Here is a 27153-nt window from a genome sequence, read left to right on the forward strand (position 1 = left end):
ACATGCTTCCGCAGGGACCGGCTCCGTGGTGGTGTGGCCGGCTGGGCGCAGGCAGAGGAATGAGCAGGGAGTGTGGCATGACACCGGCAGAGCATCACCTGGAGACGGCGGGGCTGGCCGCGGCTGCGGGAAGCGTGAGTGCCCCGGGACGCCGGTGGGAGAGGGGGTTTCTGTAGGACAGATCAGGTTGGAGGGTTTAACGGAAAGTTGTGGGAATGCCGTGAGTGCCGCCGAGCTCGAGTTGTCGTTGCAAATGTAGCCAAACGCGGAGCGCCGCAGCGGCGACGGCAACACCGTGATGGCAGCGCCGCGACAGCAGCGCCGGGGTCAGGGTGAGCCGGCAGCCGTGGAGTTGCCCAACGGGCGCGGGGGGGTCCAGCTGGCAGAAAGGGCGATTCAGGGTCCCCATCGTGCCCCATCCCAAAGGTGCTGGTTGCCCGGGAAGGAGGATGGGGTTTCAGTCCTCCAGCTGCGGCCGTGGGAGATGTGTCACGGGGACAGGGGACGGCGTCAAGTGACAATCATGGGTCCTGCTTTCGGGTGCGTTGCGCTCGCCGTGTCCCACCGGGCTGGGACCCACCACGGGGTGAGTCTCGGCTGCCCAGGATGCGTCCGAGCCCCTGACCATCTTCCTCAGGGACAGGGAGTCCCTGCACGGTGCCGCTGTCCCTTCCTTGTTCTCTTTCCCCGGGCTTTTCTTTTTCTGTACTAATTCCGTCGTAACACCTCGCTCCGGCCTGGAGGGAACCATCCCCGGACCAGGATGCGTCTGTCTCCAGACAAAAACCAGGCTACCTCGGTCCTTGGGAAACGGGCACGTTTTCTCTCCGTAACGGAACAGAAAACCTTAATTTGATTTTTTTTTTTCCCCTGTGCAGAGCCGGGAGGGTGGCGTCGGGGGGAGGAGAGAGCTTCTGCTTTTACTTTAATCAATTAAAACCTCAACCCTCGCTTTCCTTCACTGCTCTTCACCACGCGCCGGGGGCTCAGCATCGTCTCCCTGCTCCGAGGAGCCGCTCGGTAATAATTAACGTCCTTCTCCGCTGGCAGGTGATTACAGCCACGGAGGGAGGATGGGGACGGCGGTGCCTGATGCTGGGGCGGCTTCTCAGGGGAGCCAATGCCCCTGCTCCGGCCACAGCTGCCGGCAGCTGGATGCCACCATTGCCCGGCGCGCTCAGCCGTGAGCTGGGCACATGGCTGCGGGCGAGGAACCCGCCTGCGCGCCGCTGGTTGCGCCCAGCTTCGAAGCAATTAGCCAGAAAGCTTAATTAGTCACTGCAGTTCAGCCTGTTTGTTGCTCGCGCTTCATCAGATCTTTGTTTTGATGGTGTTGCCGTTACCCGTCCTGCCTCCCGGGGAAGGGGGCAGAGCTTCAGGAACCGTAGGACCCCCCCTCTCAGAGCCATCTCGGTCTTTGTCACAACGGGGACGCGGGGACAGTGTCCTGGGCGATGGCGTTTTGCTGTGCCAAGCCTGAGGGACGGGCACCAGCTGCCCGCAGAGCCCCGTGCCCGCTCGCCAAAACAATAACCTCTGGAAGGGCTGGCGAGGAGGGACCCCGCGCCCGAGGAGGGTGCTCAGGGGGCAACGCCGTGGCTGTCGGGAGGTGTAGGCAGTGGGCAGAGCTGGGGACTTGGCACGGAATTTGGCACTGAAATCTCTGCAAAGGGATGGAGGGAGCTGCTGGATCCCGAAATCGTGTCCCACTACAGGGAAAGGCCCTGGCAAAACTCCTGGCTCAGGGAGGGGGTGCCCAGGTGGCCCAGTCTGCTGGTTTGGGTGTTCACCTGATAAACCCCATCTCCTCCCCTTGGGGGTAGCACGGGGCCTGATTCTCATTAACATGCAATTAATTGGCTTCTCATTGATTAAATGTCCAGGCAGCACTGTGCTCCGCGGGCGGGAGCTCAGCCAGGAGCTGCTCGGGGTGGGGGAGACGTGGGGAAGGGCCGGCCTGGGGGGTCATGGTGGGCTCAAAACCCGTCCCACGGCGTCAGTAACGAGGTGTCTCCAAAGGAGTGTCCTGGGGGGAGCGGGGGGCAGGAGCGGGGCCGGCCCTGGCGGGGGGTCGGAGGGGACCCCGGGGGTGGCCTGGGGTCTCGGGGCAGGCGATGGGCGCAGGGCGGTGGGGACGGTGGTCCCGGTGCTGGGGCTGACCCTCGGAGCTGGGAGCTGCCCCTCGCAGCACCGCGGTCAAACGGGAATTTTTATGAGAAAGCGAAATCTTCAGTTTTCTTTTTACCCTTAAAAGGTATTTTTGCCCCACTAGTCAGCGCTCGAGGGAAGGCTCTGGGGAGATCCCGGGAATACGGCAGCGAGCTGGTAGGGACGAGCTGTGGTGGCACCGTGGGAGCCCCGTGGTTTGTGCCCGTTGGGTTGTGCCCGTTCAGGTGGTCCTGGCGAGGCAGCGGCCGGGGGAGAAACTCGCCGTGACCCGGAGGGGCGGCCGGAGGCTGCAGGGTGAGACGGGGGACGAGCGTGTCCTCTCCCCTTCCGTCCCCTCACCCCCGGGGGTGTGGAGACCCTCAGGTCCAGCAGCACGGGACCCCCCGGGCCTGGCACCCCCCTGCCCACCGTGCATCAGCCATGTGCCAGAGCCACAGGGTCATCCCCTGCGGCAGCGGGGAGTAACCTGCAGTTCATGTAAAGCCCCGAGAAGGGGAGAGGGTGCTGGGAAGTGGTGGCATGGTGGCACCCCGTGGTCCCAGGGTGCCCGTGGGGGGGTGCTCATGGTAAGTAAACGGGAGCACGGAGGGGGCACGGTCACGGGGAGGCTGCGGGGCGGCTCCTCCAGCTGCAGCGCCGGGTGGCACCTGCCTCTGCAGTGCCCTGGGGACTGTGACACCGCGGGCCCGCGGCTCCCGCACCTCCAGCGCCGCAGGGACCCGCCGTCCTGCCACCCTCATTCCCAGGAACAGGCTGAACCTCCGTGGGGCACGAGCGGGCTGAGACCCCACGGGGAAACCTCACGGAGCCATCCCCAAAAGCTTCGATGGCAGACAGGAAACCTTCACCGCCACTGTGGCACATGGCGAGGGTGGCTGTGCCGCGCTGGCACGGTCACGCTCCGGGGCAGGAGCATCACTCACCCCCGGGAACATTGGGAGCGTTTTGTTCTTTTCTTTCTCTCCTGGTGCCACCCATCCCACGGCATATCCGAATGTTTCTCGTCGATGCCAGTTATTAGTGCATAAGTGTATTTTGGGGAAAAAAAGAAAAAAACAAAAAAAACAACAAAAAAAAGAATTTTCAATTTATCACTTGTAACCATATATATAAATATATAAATATATATATTAAAAAGTGTTTATTTGCAAAAAATAAAAAATCGTTTTAACAGTAAACTATCTTATAATAAACTCCTGATTTGTGACGATCCGTTCTTTTGTTAATCCTTGACAAATCCTCAGTCGGAGAGTACTGTAACAGCAGCTCTGGCCAGCCGCGCCGCGAGCACCGCGGAGGGGAACTCGATGTACTGTATGTATTAAAAACAGCTGTATCGAATAAATGTTTATTGATTTTTTTATTAGTACTTTGATCATCGTTATTTCGCGGTTCGGCGGGAGGTGGTGATGCAGGATGGGCCGGGATTGTCCTTCCTCCGCCGGCGGCTGGTGGTGGCCGAGGAGACCCGCCGGGACGGCCCAGCCTCGCGCCAGGGATGGAGCGCGGGGTGGTCACCCCAGCGGTGCCCCCAAACCCAGGATGGGGCGGCTGGCGAGGGCCGCTCGGGACAGCCGCCGATCCCCGGAGCCAGGAATATCCCTGGTGGCCATGGGCCCGGTGACCAACTGCCCCCACTCCCTCCGGAAAAACCTCCCCAAAGCTGCCACCCCAGCGTGGGAATAAATCCTCTTCGGCTTCCTAATGTCTTTTTTGGCACCGAACCCAAAGAAGCGCCGGATTTAGGCCGATGTCCCCGTGCTGACCGTTCACCCGCCGTTTCCCGATGGACGCTCTCGGCTCCCCAGGGGTGCGACGGTTTCAGAGCGCGGGGCCACCCAAATCCCCGCTGCCCCTGGCTCTGCTGGCAGCCGCAGAGGGGTGGGGGGTGCTGTGTGTGGCACCCCTCAGCTGTTTGGGCATGGGTACTGCTGTCTAGCTGCCCCACAGCACCCACTCATTCCCACAGCACAAATCTGAGCCCCACAGCACCCGCCCCGTGCCCTACAGCACCCGTCTGTGCCCACAGCACCCACCTGTACCTCACAGCACTCACCCATGCACCACAGCACCCACCCAAACCCACAGCACACACCTGTACCCACAGCACCCACACCACCCAGCTGCAGCTTATAGCACCCACCCAAACCCAAAGCACTCACAAGCACCCCACAGCACCCACCCATACCCAACACACCCACCTGCACCCCACAGCACCCACCTGCATCCCTAAAGCATCCATCTGCACCCCCCAGCATGCACTGCACCCCCAAAGCACCCACCTGTACCCCACAGCACCCCCCCATGCCCTACAGCACCCACCTGCACCCCCCAGCACCCACTGCACCCCACAGCACCCATCCAAACCCCCCAGCACCCACTGCACCCCCAAAGCACTCATCTGCACCCACTCAAACCCCCCTGCATCCACAGCACCCATCCATACCCAAAGCACCCACTTGCACCCATAGCACCCACCTGCATCCACAGCACCCATCTGCTCCTCCCAGCACCCACTGGACCCCCTAAAGCACTCATCTGCACCCACCCAAACCCAGCTGCATCCACAGCACCCATCCATACCCAAAGCACCCACCTGCACCCCTAGCACCCATCTGCACCCACAGCACCCACCCATGCCTGCACCACCCATATGCACCCCTAGCACTCACTGCACCCCACAGCACCCATCCGCTCCCCCCAGCACCCACTGGACCCCCAAAAGCACTCATCTGCACCCACCCAAACCCACCTGCATCCACAGCCCCCATCTGTACCCCCCAGCACCCATCTGCACCCACAGCACCCGCCCATGCCCGCACCACCCATACGCACCCCTAGCACCCCACAGCACCCACCTGCACCCCCTAGCACCCACCTGCATCCACAGCATCCATCTGCACCCCACAGCACCCATCTGCACCCCTAGCACCCACTGCACCCCACAGCACCCATATGCACCCCTAGCACCCACCTGCACCCCCCCTCACCCCCCTCCCTCCCTTCCCCATCCCCGCACTACAAGTCCCGGGAAGCTCCGCGCCAGCACCGCCCCCCCCCAACCCGCCCGGCTCCGCTTCCCCGCCCGCTCCGCTCCCGCCTCTCCCCGGTAGCACCATGGCCGCGGCCCCGGTGGCCGAGGGGGCTCCGGTGGAACCTCACGACAGGTAAGACCCCTTCATCCAGCTCCGGTACCACCTTTCCCGGGGACGGGACCGCGATCGCAACGCCCCGGAGCCGCCGGGGCGGCTCCGGGGCGTTGCGATCGCGGTCCCGTCCCACGATGCCACTTCCGCGAGTGGGGCCTCCCCGATCCCATCGCTCCTTCCTTCCCCCTCCAAAAATCCCCACCCTTTACCATTTCCCAAGCTTCCCCCATCAGCAAACCATTTATCCCATCTTTTTTCCCCCCAAAACTGGGCTTTTTTTATTATTATTATTATTATTATTGGCTTTTTTTAGCCTTTATTTCACTAGTGGATGAACCAGGGTTGCAAACGAGCTGGCACATGCGTCGGCTTCAACAAGCACGAGGTGCCCATGAACAGGGAAAACTAAGGTTTCCTGCCCAAAAAACCCACACGGAATGGGGTTTGTTCAGATTTTTTCCCCCCTATTATATTTTCCACTCCCTTTTTCACCGCAGTCCTCCAGCACGAAGGAGCGGTGACTGCTCCCAAACACCGAATTCCCCAGGGATTTAGCTCTGGAGCATCACCGGAGGCAAACCCGGTTCTAGGGATGCCAACGTCGCCGGTTGTAGGGTAGCGGCACCCGGGTGTCACCGCGGCACCGATTGAGTCACCGCGAAACCAACCCGCGTGTTTCGGCGGCTAAATACGGAACCGGCAGCTGCCAGTGATGGCGTTGCCTTCGGCCTCACTGTGAGTCAGCGGAGGGTAGCGGAGAGGCTGAGGAGGAGCCAGGGGAGGAAGGAGCCACCCTGAGGAACGGCGACCGGGCGGGAGACGAGGGAGCGGGTTGTGTAACGGAGCCCCTTCCACCGCGGAGCGAGCCGCCGGTTGGGCTGACGGCGCAGTGTCCGCAGCCCTCGTTCCGTATAAATAGCAACGGGATAATTGGGTTTGGAGAGGGAAACGTTTGTCCCTTGGTCGTTAGGAGTCGGGGTCCATATTAGAGCTGGGAGAGTGTGTGTGTGTGCTGAGCCGCTCGGGGATGCTCTGTCCTGCTCCGCGGTGGCTCTGGCAGGGCGGCGGCAGAGCTTGGGACAAGTGGGCACGATGTTCGATGGGTTTGCAGGAGGGGCATGGCACAGGCACAGCGTGGCGAGACTACCAGGCAGCACCTCTGGAGCTGCTGGCAGTGGGGTGGCAGGCGGGTCGCTCCATCACTTGGGCTGGTTCCTCCATCCCATGGGTGGGTTCCTCCATCCCTTGGGCAGGTTCCTCCATTCAATGAGTGGGTTACTTCATCCCTTGGATGGGTTCCTCCATACTTGGGTGGGTTCCTCCATACTTGGATGAGTCCCTCATCCCTTGGGCAGGTTCCTCCATCCCTTGTGTGGGTTCCTTCATCCCCTGGGTGAGTTCCTCCATCCCTTGGGTAGATCCCTCCATCCTGAGTTCCTCCATCCCTTGGGTAGATCCCTCCATCCCTTTTGTGGGTTCTTCCATCCCAACGCTTAGGGCTTCTGGAAGCTTTTCCTTGTGTATTCCCTACATGAAATTCATCTTCTGGCCTGGCTGGCTCGCAGGGTGGTGGGATCCGGCCCAGTCTCACCCTGGTCCCTGACCGGGGGGTTCCTGGTGCAGGACCCCAGGGTTTTGCACCAGGCTGTTGCAGGGCACCCGCTTTTGGCTTAAGATGCTGTAGGACGTGAAAGGCCCAGCTCAGGGCTGGCACATGTGGATCTGGCCCAACAAAGACCACAGTCAAAGATGGAGGGAAGCAGGTTTGGCCTCCACGCACCCATGGGTGCTGCTCACAGGGGCAGGAGCTGGGAGAGGGTCCCTCTCCCGCGGGGCCAGGCACCCCTCCCCTGTGGGTTCGATGTGTCCTGAGCTTTTGCATGGAATTCGGGTCACCTCGACCAAACCAGCAAAAGCCATGTGCAATTCTGCTTCCATCCTTAAATCCCAAGGGAAACCTGCCAAGCGGCTGTCCGTCCCTGGAAGGAAAAGGGGATCCTGGCCTTTGCGCCTGCTCTCTTCTTCCTCCCAATTTTAAGTCCAGCTCCTGGAGGCCGCGATTACAGAGCAGAGATTCGCGCTTAAAAATCATCTAAGAAGGACAAAAGTCCAAATCCCAGGAACTTCGGCCCGTGCAAGAGCTCAGACACCAGGAAGGGAGTCGGGAAGCAGCAGCCATTAGCGGAGGAGCACGTGGCGGGAGGAAGGCTCGGTTGGTGCCGGGGTCCGGCGCCGGCGCGGGCGATTCCCGTCCCACCTGGGAGCCCCACTGGGATGTCGCTCCCGTCGCTTGGATGTTTGAGACAAAGGCAGGAAAAAAGGCACCGGCAGCGCGCGCCAAGGAACAATGTCGCCTGGGCGAGGGCTCCTCGCCCCTTTTTTTTGCTTCTTTAGTGAGAAAGAATAGAAATTGCGGCGGAAGAGAATTTTATTTTTAAACTTCTGAGAGAGCTTTTCCAGAGAAAGGGGAGCCCGTGCTGCCATGGCGGGGTGGGAAAGGTTCCTCACTGGCCGGGTCGGGGCAGCAGCGGCTCCAGCTGGGGACAGGCCACCTCCGGAGCCCCCCTGTCCCTGTCCCTGTCCCTGTCCTGTTCCTCCCAGAGAGACCAGCCCCATGTCCCTGCTCCCTAACAGCACCGCGGTCATCGAGACATGTTTCGGGGTGATGGTCCCCTCTGCAGGTCCCGTTCCTGGACAGAGGCACTGGCGATGCCAATCCCCATCCCTGCCTGCGCTTCAGCTCCTGTCCCCCAACCTCACTGGTGCAGCCGTGCCTGGTGCCCGTTGAGGACAGTGGGATGCAGTATGTGTTCCTCCCCTCCCCACCTCCCTCTCAGCAGCCAGTGCTGCCCAGTGGGACCAGCTCCTGCCCCAGTCCCTGTGCTCCAGGACTGGCCAGGACCCCTCTGCCGCAGTGCCCGGCCGTCTCCCACCCCTTGCTGGGCATCCTGCCCTTCAGCTGCTGCCCAGCTTCCCCCGGGGGCTGCTCAGTGCAGGGTGCCCGGCCTCCCTGCCCTCCCTGGGGAGGCTGGAGCCGGGAGAGGAGCCGAAATGGCCGGGGGGGCAGCAGGCAGCTGGCAGGGGGAAGGCTGGGAGGGCATGTTGCAGGGCCCGGGCAGCCAGCGGGACGTTATTCTTAGCCACCCGCAGCCCCAGGGTGTTGAGTTTCACCCACTTGTTTATTCCAGGGCCGAGGGGACGGTGAGGGGCAGCTCTTCCCTGGGAAGCTGAGAGCCAGAGGGTCTCGCAGCCGGACCCGGGAGCAGTGGGGGGAGGATGAATCCCGCACCGACAGCCCCGGCACAGCCAGCAGCACCCCAGCCCCGAGCCCCAGCTGGCTCCATCGGCTGGAACCGGGGTGCTGGCTGGGTACCCCCTCCAGCCCTGCCCTGCCACCATCCCCTCCTGCCCCCCTGCAGCCTCCTCCCCACCGGTACCAGTACCGGGAGCTCACCGGTGCCCGCGGCCGCGCACTTACCGGGTGGGCGGCAGAGCTGCCCTCCCCGCTGCCCCGGTGAGCCCCCCATGTCCGAGGTGGCTCCGCGAGCCCCGTTCCCAGGGAGCAGAGGCGCGGGGGGGGCCGGTGTTTATTGCCTGTGCCGGGGGCGGTGAGGGGAGGTGTCGCTTTGCCCCCCGGCCCCCCCGCTTTTTCTTTAATCAAGCCAGTGCTATTAATATCAGGTAATGAACGTAATCTCTGGGTTAAGCTATCCTCTTATGCGTGCTGACCACTCCACAGCTCCCAGCAAAAGACACTCCCCCAGCAGAGCTCTCCTCTCTTTCCTCCATCTTCCCGTCCCGGCCCCCCGGATCCGCTGGGGGATCCGTATCATCCCGGCCCCTCGGGAGCCCGCGGTCCCCGTGCAGGGGGGGACGCTGCTGTGCATGGCCCCTTGCACGGGGGTTCACCGGGGGAGCTCCGCCGACGCAGCCGCCCTCTCGCCGCGGTAGCACCGGGAGGTCGGGGGACAGGAGCCGGAGCGTGGGCAGGGACGGGGTGAGGACCCTCTGCCCAGCATCGCCTCCCGCTCTGCACTGGGGGGGAGATGAGCCGCCCCCCAGCCTTCTCCAGCGTCCGCATATCGGGCTGCTGGGCCCTCGGGCCGGATGGCGGGTGAGTTCCTCCTTTGCTTCGGTTTTGGGTGGATTTTTGCTCTTTTTCACCTGTTTGCTTTCAGTCCCTGCTTGCTGGAGCCAGCCCTCAGTGGCCCCAGTCCCGGTCCCCAGTCCCAGTCCCCAGCTCTCAGTCCGCCGAGGGCTGCGAACACGCAGGCAGCAGCTGGGGCAAAGCTCAGCTTCCCACGGGACGCGGGACGGAGCCAGCCCAGCGCCGCGCGGCAGTCGGCTGGCGCTGTGCCGGTGGGTTCGGAGGGCCGGGCACTTGGTTGGGCTCTTGTTTACGGGGCTGAGGACGAGCTCTCCTGTTTGCTTGCTGGTTCAGGTCTGGGGCTTTGCCACTTTTCCTTGCTGGCTGCAGGGGCTGTTGGGACCTGCTGCTTCTCCCATCCCAGCCCAGCGTGGATCTGGGATGGTCGGGGGTCTCAGAGGGCAGCGGGATGCAGAGAGCCTTGGCACCGAGGGCACGGGGATGGAGATGGGAGCAGCAGTAGGGAAGCGAGAGGGGTGCCCCTGTCTCCCCAGTAAATCCATGCTTGGAGTAAGCGGGAGCAAAACGCTTCCTTCATTTGTGCCAGCGTGTCTGCGGGGCTGGAGAGCCCTTTCAGGGAGCAGATCCCACCGCCTGGCATCCCTGCAGGGTCCCTCCTGGCAGAGGGACGCGGGCAGAGGATGCACCAGCTACGGGGAAGGCAAAGCATCCCCAAAAGCTGGGGACAGTCTGCAGAGAGCTGGCAGCAGCCGAGTCCTCCAGGAAGCTTTTCAGGAGGGGGGTTACCAAGCCCAGGGTGACATTTCCCTTCGTGTTGGCCTTGTTGTGGCATCGCGCTGCTGAAAGCCGAGGGGTCTGCTCTGCTGGGGGGGGTCTGCGTGGGACAAGGACCCTCCTTTGGCTTCAGGAGCCAAAGTATTAAAAGGAGATGGCTGCGAGATGGCTGGGATCAGCCGTCCCTTCGGAGGGGCGGAGAGTCCCTTCCTGGCAAAGGCGGCCACGGGAAACATCTACAAATCTTGAAGTGTAACATTAGGAGAAAATTCATGACCTTTGCAGAACTCTGGGACGGTCCCAGAGCCCTCCCCACCTCCGTGCTTCCCTGAGATAAATCACGGGAAACGTTGATTTAAGAGGTGTAGAGTATCTACCTCTTGTGTAGATATGGGCAGTATGGATAATATCCCAAAAAACCAGAATTTAGGTGAAAGCCCAGAAGTATTTGGATGGGAAAAGGCGAAGCAGGCCAACTCTTGGAACGGGATTAAAGTGCTGCATCCAAGAGCAGGCCTGGGTGCGTGCGGTGAGGACGGATCCGCTTCTCCCCGGGGGCCATCCTTGTGCCATCACATCCCTGGTGCCCTGACGTGGAGTTGCTGGGTGGATCCCCGCAGTGCCGGCACCCTCAGTGTGCTGCGGGTGCCCCGGGGACCGGAGGGCTGGGATGCAGGAAAGCGGGATGTCAGCTGTGGCCACAGCCAGAGCTGTCAGAGTCCAAACCTGGTCCTCACCAGGAGCTGGGTTGTGCTGGTGCTGATCGAAGGGGCCAGTAGCAGACCTTGCAGAGGTCACCCTCTCGCTCAGGCTTCGCTCCGACTCCAAAAACCAGAGTTTTCCCCAACTGGGAGTCGCTTTGGGAGTCGTGGTGGCCTCGGTCAGCATCGCAGCGAGCAGATCACGGTCTTTGCTGCGGCGTCTGTGGGCTGAGGTTGGCACAGGACAGCTTGGTGCTGTGTCATGCCAAAGAGCAGAGCTTCCCAAAACACCCGCCTGCCACGCGGACACCGGTGTGCATCCCCAGAGGAAAGCGGCTGCACAGCCCTTGACGGCAGCGCTGGTGGCACCACTCTGGAGTAACCGTGGTCCCGGGAGAGGGGCTGGGACACAGATGAAAGGAACTGGTTTATTTTCTGGTGAACAACCGTGGGTTTGTCGTCTCTGCTTTTATCAAGCCAGAATGACTTTTTTGTGCGCCGGCATTGCGGGCTGATGGCAGCTCCGCTCTGGGAACAGCGCGTGGTGGCCGATTGCTGTGCCGTCTTGGCACAGGGAGAAGCCCCCGGAGGCTTTCCCGGCGGGTCTCACCTCCTGGTGTTGCTTTTTAAAAGCGATCCTTTTAAAAGGATCTTGGGCGAGCCGGAGGCCAGCGGTGCTTGGTGCCAGCCGCGTGTGCTGTGGGGCTCATGGGTGGCACAGAGTGTTGGTGGCTCGAGGCTCTCGCAGGGGGACTCTGTGGGTTCATATTTGTAGGGTTGGCATCGGTGTGAGCCGTCCTGGCGCAGGGGCAGGAGCTGCAGCCTGCCCTTTGCTAGGAGGGGTTCCGCAGAGCCGGGCTAACGGCTATCTCCATGCCCGTGCCGCAGGGATGTACCAGTGCCAGTGGTAGGGATGGCGTGCCGGGGGGATCCTGTGTGCTCAGGGGGTTTGCCGGGTGGCTTTATGTGCAGATGGCAGGTCTCAAATGTTGCTCTTTATCTGAAATCGTTCTAAAAAGGGCTGGGGGAGGGAAGGGAATTAATCTTCATACCGAAACAGCTTAAAATCAACCCAAAATCTGTAAAGCCCCGCAGTTTAAGCCCTTTCAAAAGCAAAACATAACAGAGAGGCAGCAAAGCCCCGCCAGCTCGGCTGGGCTGTGCCAAACGGCGCGGGGTTTGGAGCGCTCGGTGCCGGGGCTCTCTGACCTTGCCGAGGTTTCGTTTCCAGCCCGGAGACAACTGTGGAGAGGAGCGAGCGTGAGCAGGGAGAGCCCTTTGCACCTTCTTGGAGGGAAGAGACAGCCCTCCCGAGGCGGCGGAACCGCGAGCGGGGAGGAGCGGGAGCGGGTATAAATAATCCTCCCCATCCCGTGCGGCTTATCTGCTGGCCAGAAGCCACTTATCACCTCGCAGCCGCTGCTCTCCCGCTGCCAACCTCCAAAGGGCTCCGGAGGGTGGTTTGTCCCTCTCCCTCCCCGGGCTGCGGTGGGAGGGAGATAAGAGAGAGGCGTTTGGCAGCTCCAGGGCTCCGGCTGTGCTCGGTGCCCGCTCAGCCCGCGGGCAAAGTGGATGCAGACGGCTTGGCAGCCCTGCTGCCCGGGTCTGGCCAGCTCACAGGCTTGTCCCCAGGGGTTTCAGCCCTAAAGGGTGGGAGAGCTAGAGGTTTGGGTGGGAGTGGAGGGCTCAAAGTGGGGAGAGGAAAGGGATTGTGCTTGGGGGGATGAGGACAGTTGAGCTGTAGCCCATGTGTTTGGCTTCCATCCCCTGGAAAGGTCCGTTGGCACATCAGGACAGGTCAGTGCCCTCTGTCGTGACACCCCTCAGTGCTTTTGAGAGCTCAGGGGAGCGTTTATTTAGCAGGGCTGTAGGAAGTGGTGTTTGTGCTGCACCTTTTCCAGGTCAGAGCGTGCTCCTGAGTGACAATTTCTCCATGTTGGCCATGGCCTGGGGTTGCAGAGGCTCAGGGGGTGGTAGTGCTGCAGCCAGGCTGTGGTTGCATCTCTCCCTCCTCCATCTCATCCCTCACCCACCCAGCATGGGATACCCAGGAGACCCCACTCCCATGCACGGGGAACGCGGGCCCTTCCCCACCACCCGTAACCCAGCTCCTTCCTCACCCCATCCCCAGCAACAGCAGTGCCGAATCCTTGGACCGACTGTACCCTGCGGTGGGCTCCACCAAGCCGCCCCGAAAGCGGACCACGAGCCAGTGCAAGTCTGAGCCACCCCTGCTGCGGACCAGCAAGAGGACCATCTACACAGCTGGCCGGCCACCATGGTACAACGAGCATGGCACGCAGTCCAAAGAGGCCTTCGTGATAGGTAGGAGAAGGCAGCGCGTGTCCGGGCTCTGTGCTTCCACCGGTGCGGGCTAGCACAGGCAGTGTTGTTGCTGCCTGCCCGGTGGCTCTCCAGGAGATCTTGGGGGGGTTCCTGCCCCACAACCTCCTTGGGAACTTGAGGTTGGCTCCAGACTGTGAGCTGCTCAGCCCGGGAGCAGGGAGAGTCCCAGTGGTTAGTCCAGCATTGACTGGGTGAGCTGTAGGATTGGACAGAAGCCGAGAGCTTGCAGATGGGCTGATGGATTATAGCAGGCATTGGGCAGACCACAGCCTTTGCTTGTTGTTCCCTCAACTCTCGTTGCCTGGATTGTCACGAGTTCCCAGGGATTTAGCCTAGACTGGTTCTCATGCCAGCTCTCGCCCTGTTACACAACCCTCTAACGAAGGGTTGCCCAGCCTTAGCTGTGCACATCGCCGGTGGTTACAGTACGTGCCATTTGACACTCTCAAGGGTAATCTCTCTCTTGTAGTGCATGTTGATCTCCCACTTTGGAGGTTCCTCCAACTTAGTGCAACGGAGTGGGACCTGGAAAGTGCTTGGAAAGGCAGATTGTGAGGTTGGTGGCTTCATCCCCTTTTCCCTGGCAGGTCTGGGAGGAGGCAGTGCCTCTGGGAAGACCACGGTGGCCACCATGATCATTGAGGCTCTTGATGTCCCGTGGGTGGTTCTGCTGTCCATGGACTCCTTCTACAAGGTGAGTCTGCGCATCGTCTGGCCAGGCCCCTTGGGCTGCTGTGGCCCTTGGCCTAACCCCCTGATGGGGAAACGCAATGTTGATTAAGTGACAACCTCATGGTTTCCCTTGGCCCTTTCAGATGGCTCTCGGGGCAGGAGGAGATGTTGCTGGGCACAGCAGTGGGGAGGGAAGGCTGCTGGTGGGTACGGCCACATGGACTAACCCCTTCTCTGTGGGCAGGTGTTGACCAAGCAGCAGCAGGAGCAGGCAGCCAGCAATGACTTCAACTTTGACCACCCCGACGCCTTTGACTTTGACCTCATCATCGCCACCCTGAAGAAGCTGAAGCAAGGCAAGAGCGTGAAGATCCCCATCTACGACTTCACCACCCACAGCCGGAAGAAGGAATGGGTACGGGGCACTGAGGGGGGTGGGACAAGGTGAGGGCACTGCCAAGGCAGGAGAGGGGGGTGCTGTTTGGACCCCTCCAGCCCTGCCTTTTGCAGTTAGACTCGTGCAGTCGCCCTTTGCTCTGTGGCTGGCTCAGGGCCCGTGTTCCAGGTGAGCAGCGCTGCTGTCGCAGTCACCGACAACCCAGAGGAAAATGCTGGGATGGGACATTTCTGAACACGTTCTGTGTCTAACCACATCGGTTCTGACTCCACAGAAAACCCTCTATGGCGCCAACGTGATTATCTTTGAAGGCATCATGGCATTTGCAGACAAGGAGCTCCTGAAGGTGAGGAAGGGTTTGGGAGCCTCCAGCTCCCTCTTCTAGAGCTTTAATCACAGCACATGGCAGGCAGAGTCCCCGGTGCCCTGGGGCTCCTGCGCAGCAGTGGACGGGACCCCATGCTCCCACGGTGCTTCAGCATCACCCCTACAAACCAGCCCTTCACCCCGTAGCCAGCTGGGGGGAGATGGTGGGAGCATGCTTTCTCCTGAGGTTCAGCAGCAGGGAGGTGACCTTCTCTTCCAGGAGACACCAGCTGCTGCAGCACTTCACTGCGCAGGAGGAATAGGCTTTAACTCTTGCCGCAGCAGGGGAAGAGCCCCCGGCAGAGGTCAAGTGCTTCAGCCATCCATTCCCAGAAACTGGGAGCCGAGTGGTGACCTGATTCCTGGCCGTGGTGGTGCATAAACAGGACTAGAAATAGCCCACCTCATGCTGCCTGCCTCAGCTTGCGTGGCCAGAAGCAAAGTCTGCTGTAATTCTACTGCACAAAGCCTGGTATTCCTAGGGTGGACTCATCCAGCGCTTCAGGCTTTCTTGGGAATTATTTGGATACATGAGAAATGCTGTAGGAGAGAGCGAGCCATGCACAAACTTAGCCAAGCTCAGTCTAGAAAGTTTCCTTCCCTGGGTTGCACTTTACTGGAGCAACGATGACCTCCAGTGGACAGCTGGGTAAGTCCCCCAGGAGTTTCCTCTGAGCATTCCTGCTCTTGTCCCTCACCATTAAGGGCATCGTCATGAGCTGCCGGGCTGTGCTTCATAGATTTCATAGATTTCATAGATTTCTAGGTTGGAAAAGACCTTAGAGATCAGGAAAAGACCTTAGAGATCGTTAAGGCTTGGCTCCCCTCCAGCCTTAACGAGCCCTCCTGGGTTAAACCTGCTGGTCTGGGCCGTGGGCGTTAATTCTCTTGTCTTCTCCTTGCTCTTAAATAACACCCAGCCAAAGCTGGGGCTGCTTAGGAGCAGAGGGTTTGGAGCAGGACAGGTCTCAGGGCACATGAGAGTAAGGGGCAAGTGGCAGCGAGGGGCTCACTGCACTGGTTGCCAGGTTCAAGTTCAGGGGTTGCAGAGGCAAAGCTCCCTCCAGAGCTGAGCTGAGCTCTGTTAAACCAGTGTTGTGCTGCGCACAGGGCTCAGCCTTCTGGCTGTGGCCGGTGGAGAAGGTCGGTCCCAGTCGCACACCTAACCCATCAAGGGTTTGTTCCCTCCCTTCTCATTCCAGCTCCTTGATCTGAAGATATTTGTTGACACGGACTCGGACATCCGCTTGGTGCGTCGCCTGCGCAGGGACATCAGCGAGCGTGGCCGTGACATCGAGGGTGTCATCAAGCAGTACAACAAGTTTGTCAAGCCCGCCTTCGACCAGTACATCCAGCCCACCATGCGGCTGGCCGACATCGTCGTCCCCCGAGGTACTGGCCCAGGGCTGCCGCGTCGCTCCGTCCTGAGCAGGACCTGAGAGACCCCGTCCCTCTGCCCTCAGCTCTGCTGGCCAGTCCCACCGCCCACCGGCTGGCGAGGACGGGAGAGTGGCTGTCCCGTGCCAAAGGAAAGGTCCCTCTGGTTGAGTGTCTCCAAACACTGGCCGAAAGCAGATTCCTTAGGGGAAAGCCTGCACTTTTCCCTCTACCGCTCTCCTGCCCTACCAGCTCCTGCAGCTTAGCGATTTAAAAGCAAGAGGTGGCTTGTAGATATTCATCAATAATAGATTGCTAAATAAGATTAATAAAAGCAGGACTGTCTCCTGCCTTGCTAGGGAAGGCTTGTTTGGGGAAGCAGAGGTATGGTGTGGTTTTGGACATAGTGGGGATCTTGGGGAAGAAATGTGTTTCAGGCAGTGCTGGCACTGTGGTCCTGACCCCGCTGTCTGGCTTTTCTCCAGGGAGTGGAAACACAGTGGCCATCGACCTGATCGTTCAGCACGTCCACAGCCAGCTGGAAGAGGTGAGAGCTGCCTGGTTCCCCGGGTGTTAGTGGTGGGTGAAGGTTGCCTGCACAGCGGTGGTGTTGCAGGAAGCGGTGCTCCGGGTGCCATGGTGGGAATGGCCCGGCTTCCCTCCGTGCTCCAGGCGTGTGAGCTGTGGGGCTGTCCCTGTGAACTTCTCCCAGCCCTGCTCCCTCCGTTTCAGCGATGGAGACTGCCTTGTCCCTGTGCTCTGGTTAGTGGAAGGCTCCTCTGGAAGCTGTGGTCTCACTGCAGCTTCCTTCCCTCCCTGGGGAGCAACTCATCTGGGGACACACCAACCGTGTTCCAGTGATCTGAATGATGTGCCCTCAGTGCCTGCAGCCCTCCCAGGGCCAGCATCTCCCCAGACCCTGCAGTACTTCAGCTCTCTGACTCTGGCTTCTCCTCTTTGCCCCCTTGCACACCCTGCTGCACCGTCTTTCCAGTCTAGAGCCCATTTTTCCACTTCCACGTTGGGTGCAGCCCATGGGTTTCAAGACCCAAAGTCTCCTCATGTTTGACTACCCAGCCTGAGCACATCCAGGCACGTGCTCCATCACTTCCCCATCACTGGCTTTAACAAGTTGTCTTCTGTGTGTCCTGGGCCAGCCTCGGGCAGTGGTTTGAGCCTGGGACCCCTCGATCAAATGCTGCTGCTGTGTGTTGCTGTTCCTCGAGCAGCACAGCCTCCTCCCGCCCCACCTTCGTAGCTTTGATGTTTAAGTGGTGGAGATGCTCAGGGTGATGTCCTGGGGGGTGGAAGGAGCGTGAGTTGGAGACGGATGCACTTGAAATTAAAGGGCTTGATTCCTGCAGGCCTTTCTGAGCTCCCTGGCGGCCGGATGGCATCGTGCCTCCCGTGCCCGCTCTGGAGGGACTGCTCTGAGGCAAAGGCATGATGGGAAGCTCCCTGCTCCCAGACCACCCTGCTGTCCGCAGGCTGCAGGCAGCAATCGGGGCTTTCTGAGTGCCCGGATTTACAGCACTAAGCTCTGACAAGTCAGGAAGTCACAGGAGCAAGGATCAGAGCCCTGGCATCGTCGCTAGCACCGGGCTGAGGAGGGCACACGCCGTGGGCGCAGGCCAGGAGCGGGGAAATGGCTGTTTCTCCCAGCCCCTGGGATCTGGCCAGGAAAGCTCGTGCAGCGAGCAAACGTGGCAGCTCCTCCCCAGAGCACTGCTTCGAGCCAGGCGAGGGGTTGGCTTTGGGGGGGGCTTTCATTTACCTGGGATGGGGAAGAAGGGGAAAAGGCTACATGTGAATGCAGGAAAATACTCCTATTTTTCCTTTTCTTTTATCTTGAAACGACCCTGGTGTTGACAATGCTTAATACCGGTTGCATTGTGTCTTTGTGTTGCTGCCGCAGCGTGAACTCAGTGTCAGGTAAGAGCCCCTAACTCTGTCCTGTCTGTGCAGCCCGAGGCATTTCCAATGCCAGGCACTGCTTGGCCTCACCCCGACCCGCGGTCGAGACCCACGGCTCCCGTAACGCACCGCCTCGTCACGCTCAGAGCTGACAAAAGGCCGCCTTGGCCTTGGCCTTGGGACCAGCAGGGACAGGGCTGCTCCCCAGGGATGCATCTGTCCTGCCAGGGTGCCACCAGCTTGAGCTGGGGCAGGGCCAGGTTCGTTAGCTGGGGACCCCCGGTCTCTGCCAGAGGGGAGGCTTCGCATCCTGGGGTTCTCTCTTATTTCCCTCCATCCTCTAAGACGAACAGTTGTTCAGAGCCATTCTCCATCCCTGATGATTAAACATCGTTAAGCATCAATTAGGAGATTAACCAAAGTGGCTCGAGGGTGGTGGGCGCCCTGGATCCCTCGCCAGCCTGATCCACCCGGGAGGAGCGTAGAAGCTTTGGCGTGGCGAGAGGTACCCGCTCTCCTGCAGTATCCAAAGACTACACAGCAGCTGCCTGGGGGCTAAGAAAATACTTAGGCCTTAATCCAGCGGGATTTCTCATTTCTCAGGATCTGCAAGTGGATGCTGTAAAGTAGACGTTGAGTTACTTAACCTCTTCAGTGTGTGGAGCCAGATGGGACTCTAGCTCTTGCTTCCATTAAGCAGCCAGCTAAGTTTCCAGGTATTTTTGTAGGAAGCAGAGGGGATGCATTACTGCAGATGGGTTTCCGTTTAGATCTCCGTTGTTGTATGGAGACACTTAGCTGAAGTGACCCTAAAATTTACATCTGGCTTACAAAAAGCTTTTAAAATACCGAAGATGAGCAGGAAAAAGGCTCTGCTTTACTTATTTCTGCTGAAGCGATTCGTTTCCTAGAGTAGGCAACTGGGTGTTTTATTCGATTGCTCTTTGCTTGTTTAACTCCATGGAGCCTGGCGTTTCCATGCAGACGTCGCAGCGCCAGGCCTAAGCTTCCCTGTGTGTCTGGAGCTCCAGGTGGGAAGGTGGAGAGAAGTCTGTTGCTTCAAAAAATTGCAGGAGTGACATTAGAAGGTGAACTGATGTGTGTATGTGTATAGGTATATATGCCAATACATATGTGTGTGTGTGTGTATATATCTATACACATATAAAATTTCCTTTCTCTCCAGGGATTCTCCTCTTTAATCAAAGTGGCCCTCAGTGCACTTTAAAAACCAAGTATTTAATAATATGTCAAGAAAATATGATAGCAAGTTTGGAAAGGTAACTCTGACCTCCAGAAACAACTCCGTGGTAACCACAGCCGCAGACGTTTTTATGTTCTGTTTAAGGCTCGTGCTTTCTGTTTATGCCTCTGCCAGAAAGTCTGGAAAAAATTTCCTGCAAAAAAAGTCTGTTTACACTCCTGGAGTCCCTGTGCTTCTACTGCTGCGGCGGTTTCCCATCAGCTGCTCTGCAGCCCCACGCTCGCAAGAGGAGCGAGGCGAACGGGGAGAGGTGTGCTGGCAAACAGGGGCTTTCATCCAGAACCATTCCCTGTCCTCCTGCCTTGAGTGGCTTCACCGAAATGTCACGGGTGTCGTTCTGATGTCACCGCCGTGGGGACACAGTGACGCCTCTGTGGCTGGTAGGAGAAAACCTGGATGCTCAGATCTGGCCCCAGTCCCAGGCGCTTCGCTGCTCCCTGTGCCCAGGGAGGCCGGGGTGCCTCTCCCCGGCTCTCAGCTGATCCGATGGGGGAATTCTCAGGAATTTAAAGAAAGTGGTGCCCTTCCCTGGACCTGCCGGCCTTTTTTTTCCTCCTGTGAGTGCTGGTTGCTGAGGAGCATCGTTGCCTTCCTCTGTGTTCCCTCTGAGCACAGGTCAGACCTTATCCTTGCACTTGGGGTATTTCCTGTCCAGCTTCCCCCATGTTTAACCATGCATGTGCTGGAGACGTAACTGCGTGCAGGCCCTCCCTTTCCATCCATGCCCAGGTGAGTACTTCTTCTCGAGCCCGTGCCTGCCGCGGCGCAGCGCTCTCAGCCGAGCCTGTTTTCCGGCCCTTGTGCCACGCTGTTTCAGCAACCAGCCCGACACTCGGAGCCAGTGCTCTTTTCAGCTGAATTCCCCTCGCCAATCAATATTCCCCACCCCCAAGGTCTCGATCGGCTTGGCATGCCCTTTGCCAATTGTGCCTTTAAATATCAACCCGTGGCGCGGTTTAATAGCCCTTGTTTGAAATGTCAGCCGTGAAAGCCAGCCGCTGTACGTGTTTGAAATGCCTTGACTGCATTAGCTCCTTTGTAGCTGGGTGTCTCTTGTCTGCTTCCTGCTTGATAGCATGCTCAACAAAGAGCTGAGGATGTTCCCTGAAGCCTTCCTGAGAGATGGTCACCTCTTTCTCTCTCTTTCTTTCTTTCTTTCTTTCTTCTTCTTTTTTTTTTTCCCCCCCTTTAAAGCTTTTGTTCTGGGGGGAAAAAATAAGTTTCCAAAAAGTGAGACGTTTTCTTGACGTGCTCATGGCTGCCCTTCTGAATTTTCCGTCGCGGTCCTGCCTGGCAGGGGGAGGGACAGGAAGCGTTGCTCTTGCAGGCAAGCTGCCTGCAGGTCCTGGTGGCAGAGACCCGCTGCCTCCGGCCCTCCCAGCAGGGCTGGGCAGGGGTGTCACCGCAGCGGCTGCTGGAGAGGCTGAGCTCTTCCCACTCGGGGGAAGCAGGAAGGTCTTCCCGCTGAGTGATGTTCAGTTCAGAGCTGGATTTCTCCCCGTGTTCCCAGTGCTCTCAGCTTTCCAGGCTCTCCGAGCCTTGAGCAGAGTTTCTCCAGTTTCTCCAGTGTGCTGGGAGATGGGCACCCCAGTGAGCCCACAAGCAGCTTGCAGGTTGGATGGAAGTTTTGTGAGCTTGGCCTTGAGCTGCCAGCACTTGCTCTGGGATTGCGGTGGAGCCCGGGATGAGGGCTGGGTGTTTCCTTCTGGGCTCCAAGAGCTGGTGGTGCAATGTGGTACCACCTGGGATGGAGATGGGGCAGTGTCCTTGTGGTGGTTCCGGGGCTGTGAGAGCGGACAGAGCTCTCTCCTGGTGGAGCTGGTGCCGTGAGGAACAGTTGTGACAACAACCTGATCTAGTTGGAGATGTCCCTGTTCCTTGCAGGGGGGTTGGACTAGATGACCTTTGAAGGTCCCTTCCAGCCCTAACCATTCTATGATTCTATGACATGACTCAGTCACCGAGTGAGGAGCTCTGGGGTCTGTACGGCAATGCCCGGGCACCGGGCAGGTCCAAGAGCCAGGGGATCAATTAGGGCTTTTTTTTCCCCCCCTTCGACTAATGACAGTGCTTTTTCCTTTGTTTCATGTCGTCTTTGTCCCTCTCCCCTTAAACTCTCATGTTTCCTGTCTTGTCTCCCCTGAACATCCCTCCCACCCGGTGACCAGAGGAAGCTGCGCTGGGATATGTGAGGAGACAAACGCTAACGGCCATGTTTTGGTTGTGCCACTAACAGCTGGGAACGGGGGCGAGGGCTGTGCAGTGTGAGCCGCGGCACTAACCCGGGCCGGGGGTCCTCGAGCAGGCTACGCGCAGGGTCCTGCTTTGCTGGGGCTGTGCAGGGCAAACTCGGGGGGAGACGGGAGAGAGCATCTTTATCCCGACCCGAAAAAGGGACCTGCCACTGTCCCCCCAGAAAGCACCGTGGGGACCCCCACAGCACTGGGCTGTCGAGAACAGGGGTTGCAGGGAGACCTCCCCGTCCCCGCGCCGAGCAGCAGCCGCTGCGCGGGTGTCGCGGGAAGGTGTGGAAAGCTCGGTGATGAAACGCTGACAGCGTTTCCCGGGGGGTCTGTTGACAGCTCGGGGTGCAGGGGAGGTGTTCCCGGGCACACGGGGCCGCTCTCGGAGGTAGGAGCGCTCGCTGGCTTCTGCGGCACGGAACAGGAGCTGGGTCACGCTGCATCTCACCTGGAGCCCCACAGAGACCAGGGCAGGAGAGAGGCTGCCCGTCCCGCTGGCATGGCGGGGTGCTGTGACATGGCCCTGGCAGTGGTGGAGGGGAGAGGGGCCCGTGGCAAGGTCAGGCATGTGCCCCTGGGTGGGCTGTGGTGGGTGGGAGGCAGCCCTGTGGGCTGTGACCCTGACAGCTCCTCTGGTTTGGGGGACTGCAGTTCGTCCCCTCGGCAGACCCCGCTGGGGCCATGAGCGATGTGTTGGGCTCTGTGTCGGGGGGCTGACCGGTGCCCCCCTGCCCCAGGAGCGGGCAGCCCCTGTGCAGGCACCAGCATCTGCCAAAGGCAGAGCTCAGGTCCTCACCTGCCGCGTGGGTCTGCATCCCTGGATCCCTGGGGCCAGGAGGGGTCCAGGCAGGGCTGTGCCCCTAGGATCTGTGCCTGGACCAGGTCTGGCGGATGGACAGCGGGAGGGGCCGCGGGAACATTGCTGCTGGGTGCCGCTGGCAGCACAGCCCTGGCAGAGGAGCATCTCTGGAGGCAACTAACCCGAGCTGCGGTGACTAACAGAGTGCGCTCGCTTCACTGACGGCAGGTCCAGGGCCTTGAGGGCTGCTTGTCCCAAACAGGCTGTGGGATCTGTGGGCAGTGGGAGGGCACTGGGCTTGGCACCAACTCTGCCAGCAGCGGGCACACCTGCGATGGGAGCACCACCTGTCCCAGGCACTGGGCAGCCACGAGCTGTCTCGGCTCTCAGGAGCGTTCCCTGCGTAGGGGCCCTTTGCTGCTACGCAGGACCGGAGTTGGCAAAAGCAAGAAGGAGCCCTTAAGTACCCACAGGCCTTGGGAATGTCTCGTTTGGTGTTGGTTGGCCAAGACCAGGAGATGGCTATGTGGATGGAGGCCTCAAGTCATCTAGCCCTGCTCTCCTCCATTCCTACCCAGTCATCTTCTCTGTCTTCTTCTCCGCTTGCGTGTTTGTGTGTGTGCAATTAATCCAGGTTTCTGCTTGATTTGGAATCTTAATCACCCCGTGCTTTCGTTCGTTTGCTCTTTCCTCCTTCTCCCACCATCTCTCTGATGGGATGCAGCCGCTGGCACGTTTGTGATCTGACGTGTGGCTTTCGGACCCCAGCCCTCCTCCCAGACAAAGTCGCTTGTCCGTCCTGCCCAGCCGCGTGGAAGCTGGAGAGATGTGACCTTCATCTCATTAGCACTGCTCTGAAAGAGAGAGGTGACTAATGGGGCTCCATTGTGCGCTTCCCCGGGAATGGTGTTCCCTTGATCCAAGAATAGCTCCCAACCCTATTAGTTGTGTGGAGATGAGTCACACGAAAGTCTTGAAGCTTTTCCCAATTTGGTGTTGATCCAACTGTCCTTGAACGGGCCAGGCGCTCTCTGAAATGGGCTCGTTGCCGCCTGGCTCCGATTGAGCCGTGTGCCAGCACTGTGGGCCTGGCGGCCTGTCCCGTTCCTGGTGACATCTGGCGCCTGTAGGACAGAGATAACCACAACACCTCCTCCTCACCCCAGGAGCTCAAGATCCACCACCAGATATGATTCCCAAGCAGGAGAAGGTTTTGATTTTATTTTCCACTGTCTTCCCAACCAGTGGAAACCAAGATGGGCCAACCACGGGTTGCTGCCCAGCAGGAAGGGCAGGTCCTTGGGCTGCAAGGTCCTCCTGGCTCCACCACTGCCCCGTTCGTGGGAGCAGGTCCCTTTGCCATGGCAGGGGACCGGGCAGGGCTGGCCGCTCGTTCAGCTCGGCTGGATGGCCTCGGGGTGCATTTGTGGTGTGAGATGACATCTGGGAGGATGGCTCCGGCCGTGTGCTGTGCACCAGCCTTCGGGCAGCCTTGCCTGGAGACCTTCTGACCGCGTGTTTGGTTTTCAGGGCCGCCCTGGCATCTGCCCACCAGTGCCACCCGCTTCCTCAGACCCTCAGCGTGCTGAAGAGCACCCCTCAGGTGAGGGGCATGCACACCATCATCAGGTAACCACCGCTCGGCTCACTTCGAACTCCCAAATCCCTCTTGTGCCCTGTCCTCGTGACTCGGGGACACGAGGCAGGAGAGGCGGTGGTGGGCCCTGGGTACAGGAGCTGTGCTGTGAGCGCTCCGTGGTCTTGGCAACAATTTTTCTGCTTTTTACCTTAAAACTGCCACCGCGATCCCAGGGTCAGCCGGTGGGCCCCATGCAAACAGGCAGACGGGGCAAGGGCTGCCCTTCTCCACGCAGCCTCTGACCTCTGCCAGCATCTCCTGGGGCACATTTTGGGCCAAGGCTTACGTTGGCTTTCCCCCCACCTCTAGAAACAAGGAGACCAGCAGAGACGAGTTCATTTTCTACTCCAAGAGGCTGATGCGGTTGCTGATTGAGCACGCGCTCTCCTTGCTCCCGTTCCAGGTGGGTTCAGGGGTGCAGCTGGGCAGCAGGCGCTATGTTTCCTCTCCGATTCCTAACCCGTAACTGCCAGGGAGCCGGGACAGTCCTGGCACTGCTTCTCCAACTTTCCCTGTGGATCAGCCCTTTCCTGCTAGGTTAAAATGGGGCAGGGCTCCCCGAGGCCGTGGGGCAATGGTGTGACCCTGGGTGACAACTCTTTGTCCAGCCTCAGTTTCCAGACCAGCACCTGACTGGGTCCCCGGTACCATGAGGATGAGGTGCCATTGGATGAGGCTTTGAGCAACCTGGTCTAGTGGAAGGTGTCCCTGCCCATGGCAGGGGGGTTGGAACTAGATGATCTTTAAAGTCCCTTCCAACCCAAACTGTTCTATGATTCTATGAGTCTACCAGGGCTCGTCCAAGAGGTCAGAGCCCCTGGTAATGCTTCTCCCATGGTTTTTGTAGAGTTGCACAGTCCAGACCCCTCAGGGACAGGACTACGAAGGGAGGACCTACAGCGGGAAGCAAGTAAGTGGAAGCAAAAGGTACTATTCAACCCTGCCCTGTCGGGCTGCTTTGAAAGCCCTGTGGGTGCAGGGTAAGGACACCCCTGGCTTCTTGGGGCTTCCATCAGGCATGGGTTTGGTGCTTGCCATCATGAGTACAATACCCTGTATCATCGGGACAGGTGGCAGGGTGGTGGCCAGAGGTGCCATCAGCAATGTCACTGGGAGAGGCAGCCTGGACTGGGAGCAGCACAACCCTCTTGGAAGGGACATGCTTTGGGGTTGCGCGTTAGAGTCCCAGTGCCGTACTGGCGTGGCGTGTACCTCCCGCACTGTGCCTTCCACAGATCACCGGGGTGTCTATCCTGCGAGCGGGCGAGACCATGGAGCCGGCGCTGCGAGCGGTGTGCAAGGACGTCCGCATCGGGACCATCCTCATCCAGACCAACTGCAACACGGGCGAGCCGGAGGTAAAGCCCATGGTCCTGGGCTGCCGAGTGCATCTCCCGGCGTTAGCTTGCATGTGGGGGTGACTCGGGAATTTCCTGAGAGCTCTTCAGCCATCCAAGGGTTGATCTTGGCAGGGCGTGAGTGCTCAGGAAGCGAGTGCTTTGGAAGCTTTGGAAGTGGGCTTTGCCAGCGTGGTTGTGCCCACAGGGGCTGGTTTGCTGTCCAAGTGTTTGCACCAGCGCAGGGCTCCAAACTGACAGCTGGGGTCCCGGAGGTGGAGATGCATGGAAGATCCTTCACCCCTCGCAGAGGAGGGCTCCAGTTGCTCCGTTTGCCTTCAGCCCACGCCCTCTAAGCTGATCTCTCTTCCCTGCCCAGCTCCACTACCTGCGGCTGCCGAAGGACATCAGCGAAGACCACGTCATCCTGATGGACTGCACGGTCTCCACGGGCGCAGCAGCCATGATGGCAGTGCGGGTGCTGCTGGTACGGAGGGTGTCAGGCACGCTGCAGAAGGCGGGTGGTTCGCTCCCAAAAACACCAGCTGCAGCCATGCTGAGGGGCCTTGGGCTGGAACTGCCTCTTCCTTGTGAAGGAGGGTGTCCTGGGAGCCAACACAAGATGGGGTGACTCTGTAACCCTTCCTTGTGTAGTAACAGCCTGGATTTAGTTGGTTTCTTGGTCCTGTGCCCAGTAACCCCGGCTGGACATGGAGAGGGGAGGAAAGTGGCTCCAGGAAGGCCCTCGAGTGCTGCAAGTGCCGCTCCTTGGAGGCACGGGCCATATCCTGCCGTAGGTGCCCTTACGCTGAGCTGTCTCTGTGCCTTACCTGTAGGATCATGATGTCCCAGAAGACAAGATCTTCCTCCTCTCCCTGCTTATGGCCGAGATGGGTGTCCACTCAGTCGCCTATGCTTTCCCCCGAGTGAAGATCATCACCACAGCTGTGGACAAGAAGGTGAATGACCTTTTCCGGATCATCCCCGGCATCGGTGAGTATCTGGGTAGGAAAGACCTGTTGCAGGGGGATTTTCAGTGCTTCTGTCCCACTCACCAAAGGAGGTGAAGCCTTGGTTGTCAGCAGCAGCTTACGTCTGGCCTTATTTTACACGGGACCTGGGTCTGCTGCCACGTGGGTGTTCGGATGAACATGCACGCTCTGAGATCCATAACCTTGTTTGCAAAGGGAACCGTTCCACGTGCCGTGAGCCTCCTCCAGCCCCAGGTGGAGAAGCTGGGATGGGACAGCTGGAGTAGACCTGTGCCCACCTCGTTCCCTGAGCTGCCACCTTAAACAATCTCATCCCAAACAAGCTCACTCTCTTCTTCTGTCCTCACCTCTGCTGTGCCAGGAAACACCCCACCACCCGGTGCTAAAACAGCCTCCGGGCTGCTCCAGTTTTGCTGCTGCACGAGTTTTGGTGCCATTTAAGCTGTCGGATAAACCTGCTTTTGCTTCCTCGCCTGGTGGGATGGGGGCAGGCTGGAGGACGGGTGCCATGGCTCCCTGCAGAGCTGCACCATGACTGCATCTCTTTTTCTCCCCACAGGGAACTTCGGTGATCGGTACTTTGGGACAGACGCTCCTCCCGACTGGAGCGATGATGAGGATGCTCTTAGCACTTAGCTGGATGTGGAGATGCCACTGGCGCCAGGCAGCTTCAGCACTGCACCTTAACCCCTTCTGTCCGTTGCAGAGTTTTCTCCTTCCTCCTCACCGAGCATAGATATTTTTTTCAAATCTTACATTGGAGATGTAGGGCATATTTTTTCAAAGAAACACAAATCCTAGTTTGACTTTGTGGACAGTCGCGTGTCCCGGCATAGAGTGGAGCTAATTTATTTTAATTTAAATATTTGCCTATATAACTTATTGGAGATATTTTATAAAGAAAAA

The 27153-nt window shown here is 59.4% G+C and overlaps 1 protein-coding gene across 4 annotated transcripts; it reads left to right on the forward strand.

The window, feature by feature from the left end:
* Positions 1 to 5277: 5277 nt before the first annotated feature.
* UCKL1 (uridine-cytidine kinase 1 like 1) lies at positions 5278 to 27153 on the forward strand. Of its 4 annotated transcripts, none has more exons than XM_086622651.1 (15): positions 5278 to 5336; positions 13033 to 13226; positions 13835 to 13941; positions 14164 to 14334; positions 14591 to 14662; positions 15885 to 16074; positions 16545 to 16606; positions 17975 to 17991; positions 23810 to 23908; positions 24228 to 24321; positions 24766 to 24828; positions 25154 to 25276; positions 25635 to 25742; positions 26092 to 26248; positions 26807 to 27153. In XM_086622651.1, exons 1-15 carry the CDS (start codon positions 5287 to 5289, stop codon positions 26881 to 26883), a joined length of 1584 nt encoding a protein of 527 aa, XP_086478777.1. In that variant the 5' UTR covers positions 5278 to 5286; the 3' UTR covers positions 26884 to 27153. The 4 variants fall into 4 exon arrangements, with proteins under 4 accessions (XP_086478777.1, XP_086478775.1, XP_086478778.1 ...); XM_086622649.1 differs by lacking the exon at positions 17975 to 17991 and adding an exon at positions 21406 to 21425; XM_086622652.1 differs by lacking the exon at positions 5278 to 5336 and adding an exon at positions 9365 to 9432.

This window comes from Tauraco erythrolophus, chromosome 18 (assembly GCF_009769465.1).
Source record: "Tauraco erythrolophus isolate bTauEry1 chromosome 18, bTauEry1.pri, whole genome shotgun sequence".
NCBI classification, from domain to species: Eukaryota; Metazoa; Chordata; class Aves; order Musophagiformes; family Musophagidae; genus Tauraco; species Tauraco erythrolophus.

Coding starts and splice junctions, on each gene's coding strand:
- UCKL1 (XM_086622650.1), top strand. CDS start 9,365: ATGAGCCGCCCCCCAGCCTTCTCCAGCGTCCGCATATCGGGCTGCTGG. Junction 13,227..13,834: donor CAAAGAGGCCTTCGTGATAG/GTAGGAGAAGGC, acceptor TTTCCCTGGCAG/GTCTGGGAGGAGGCAGTGCC. Junction 16,075..16,544: donor CGACATCGTCGTCCCCCGAG/GTACTGGCCCAG, acceptor GCTTTTCTCCAG/GGAGTGGAAACACAGTGGCC.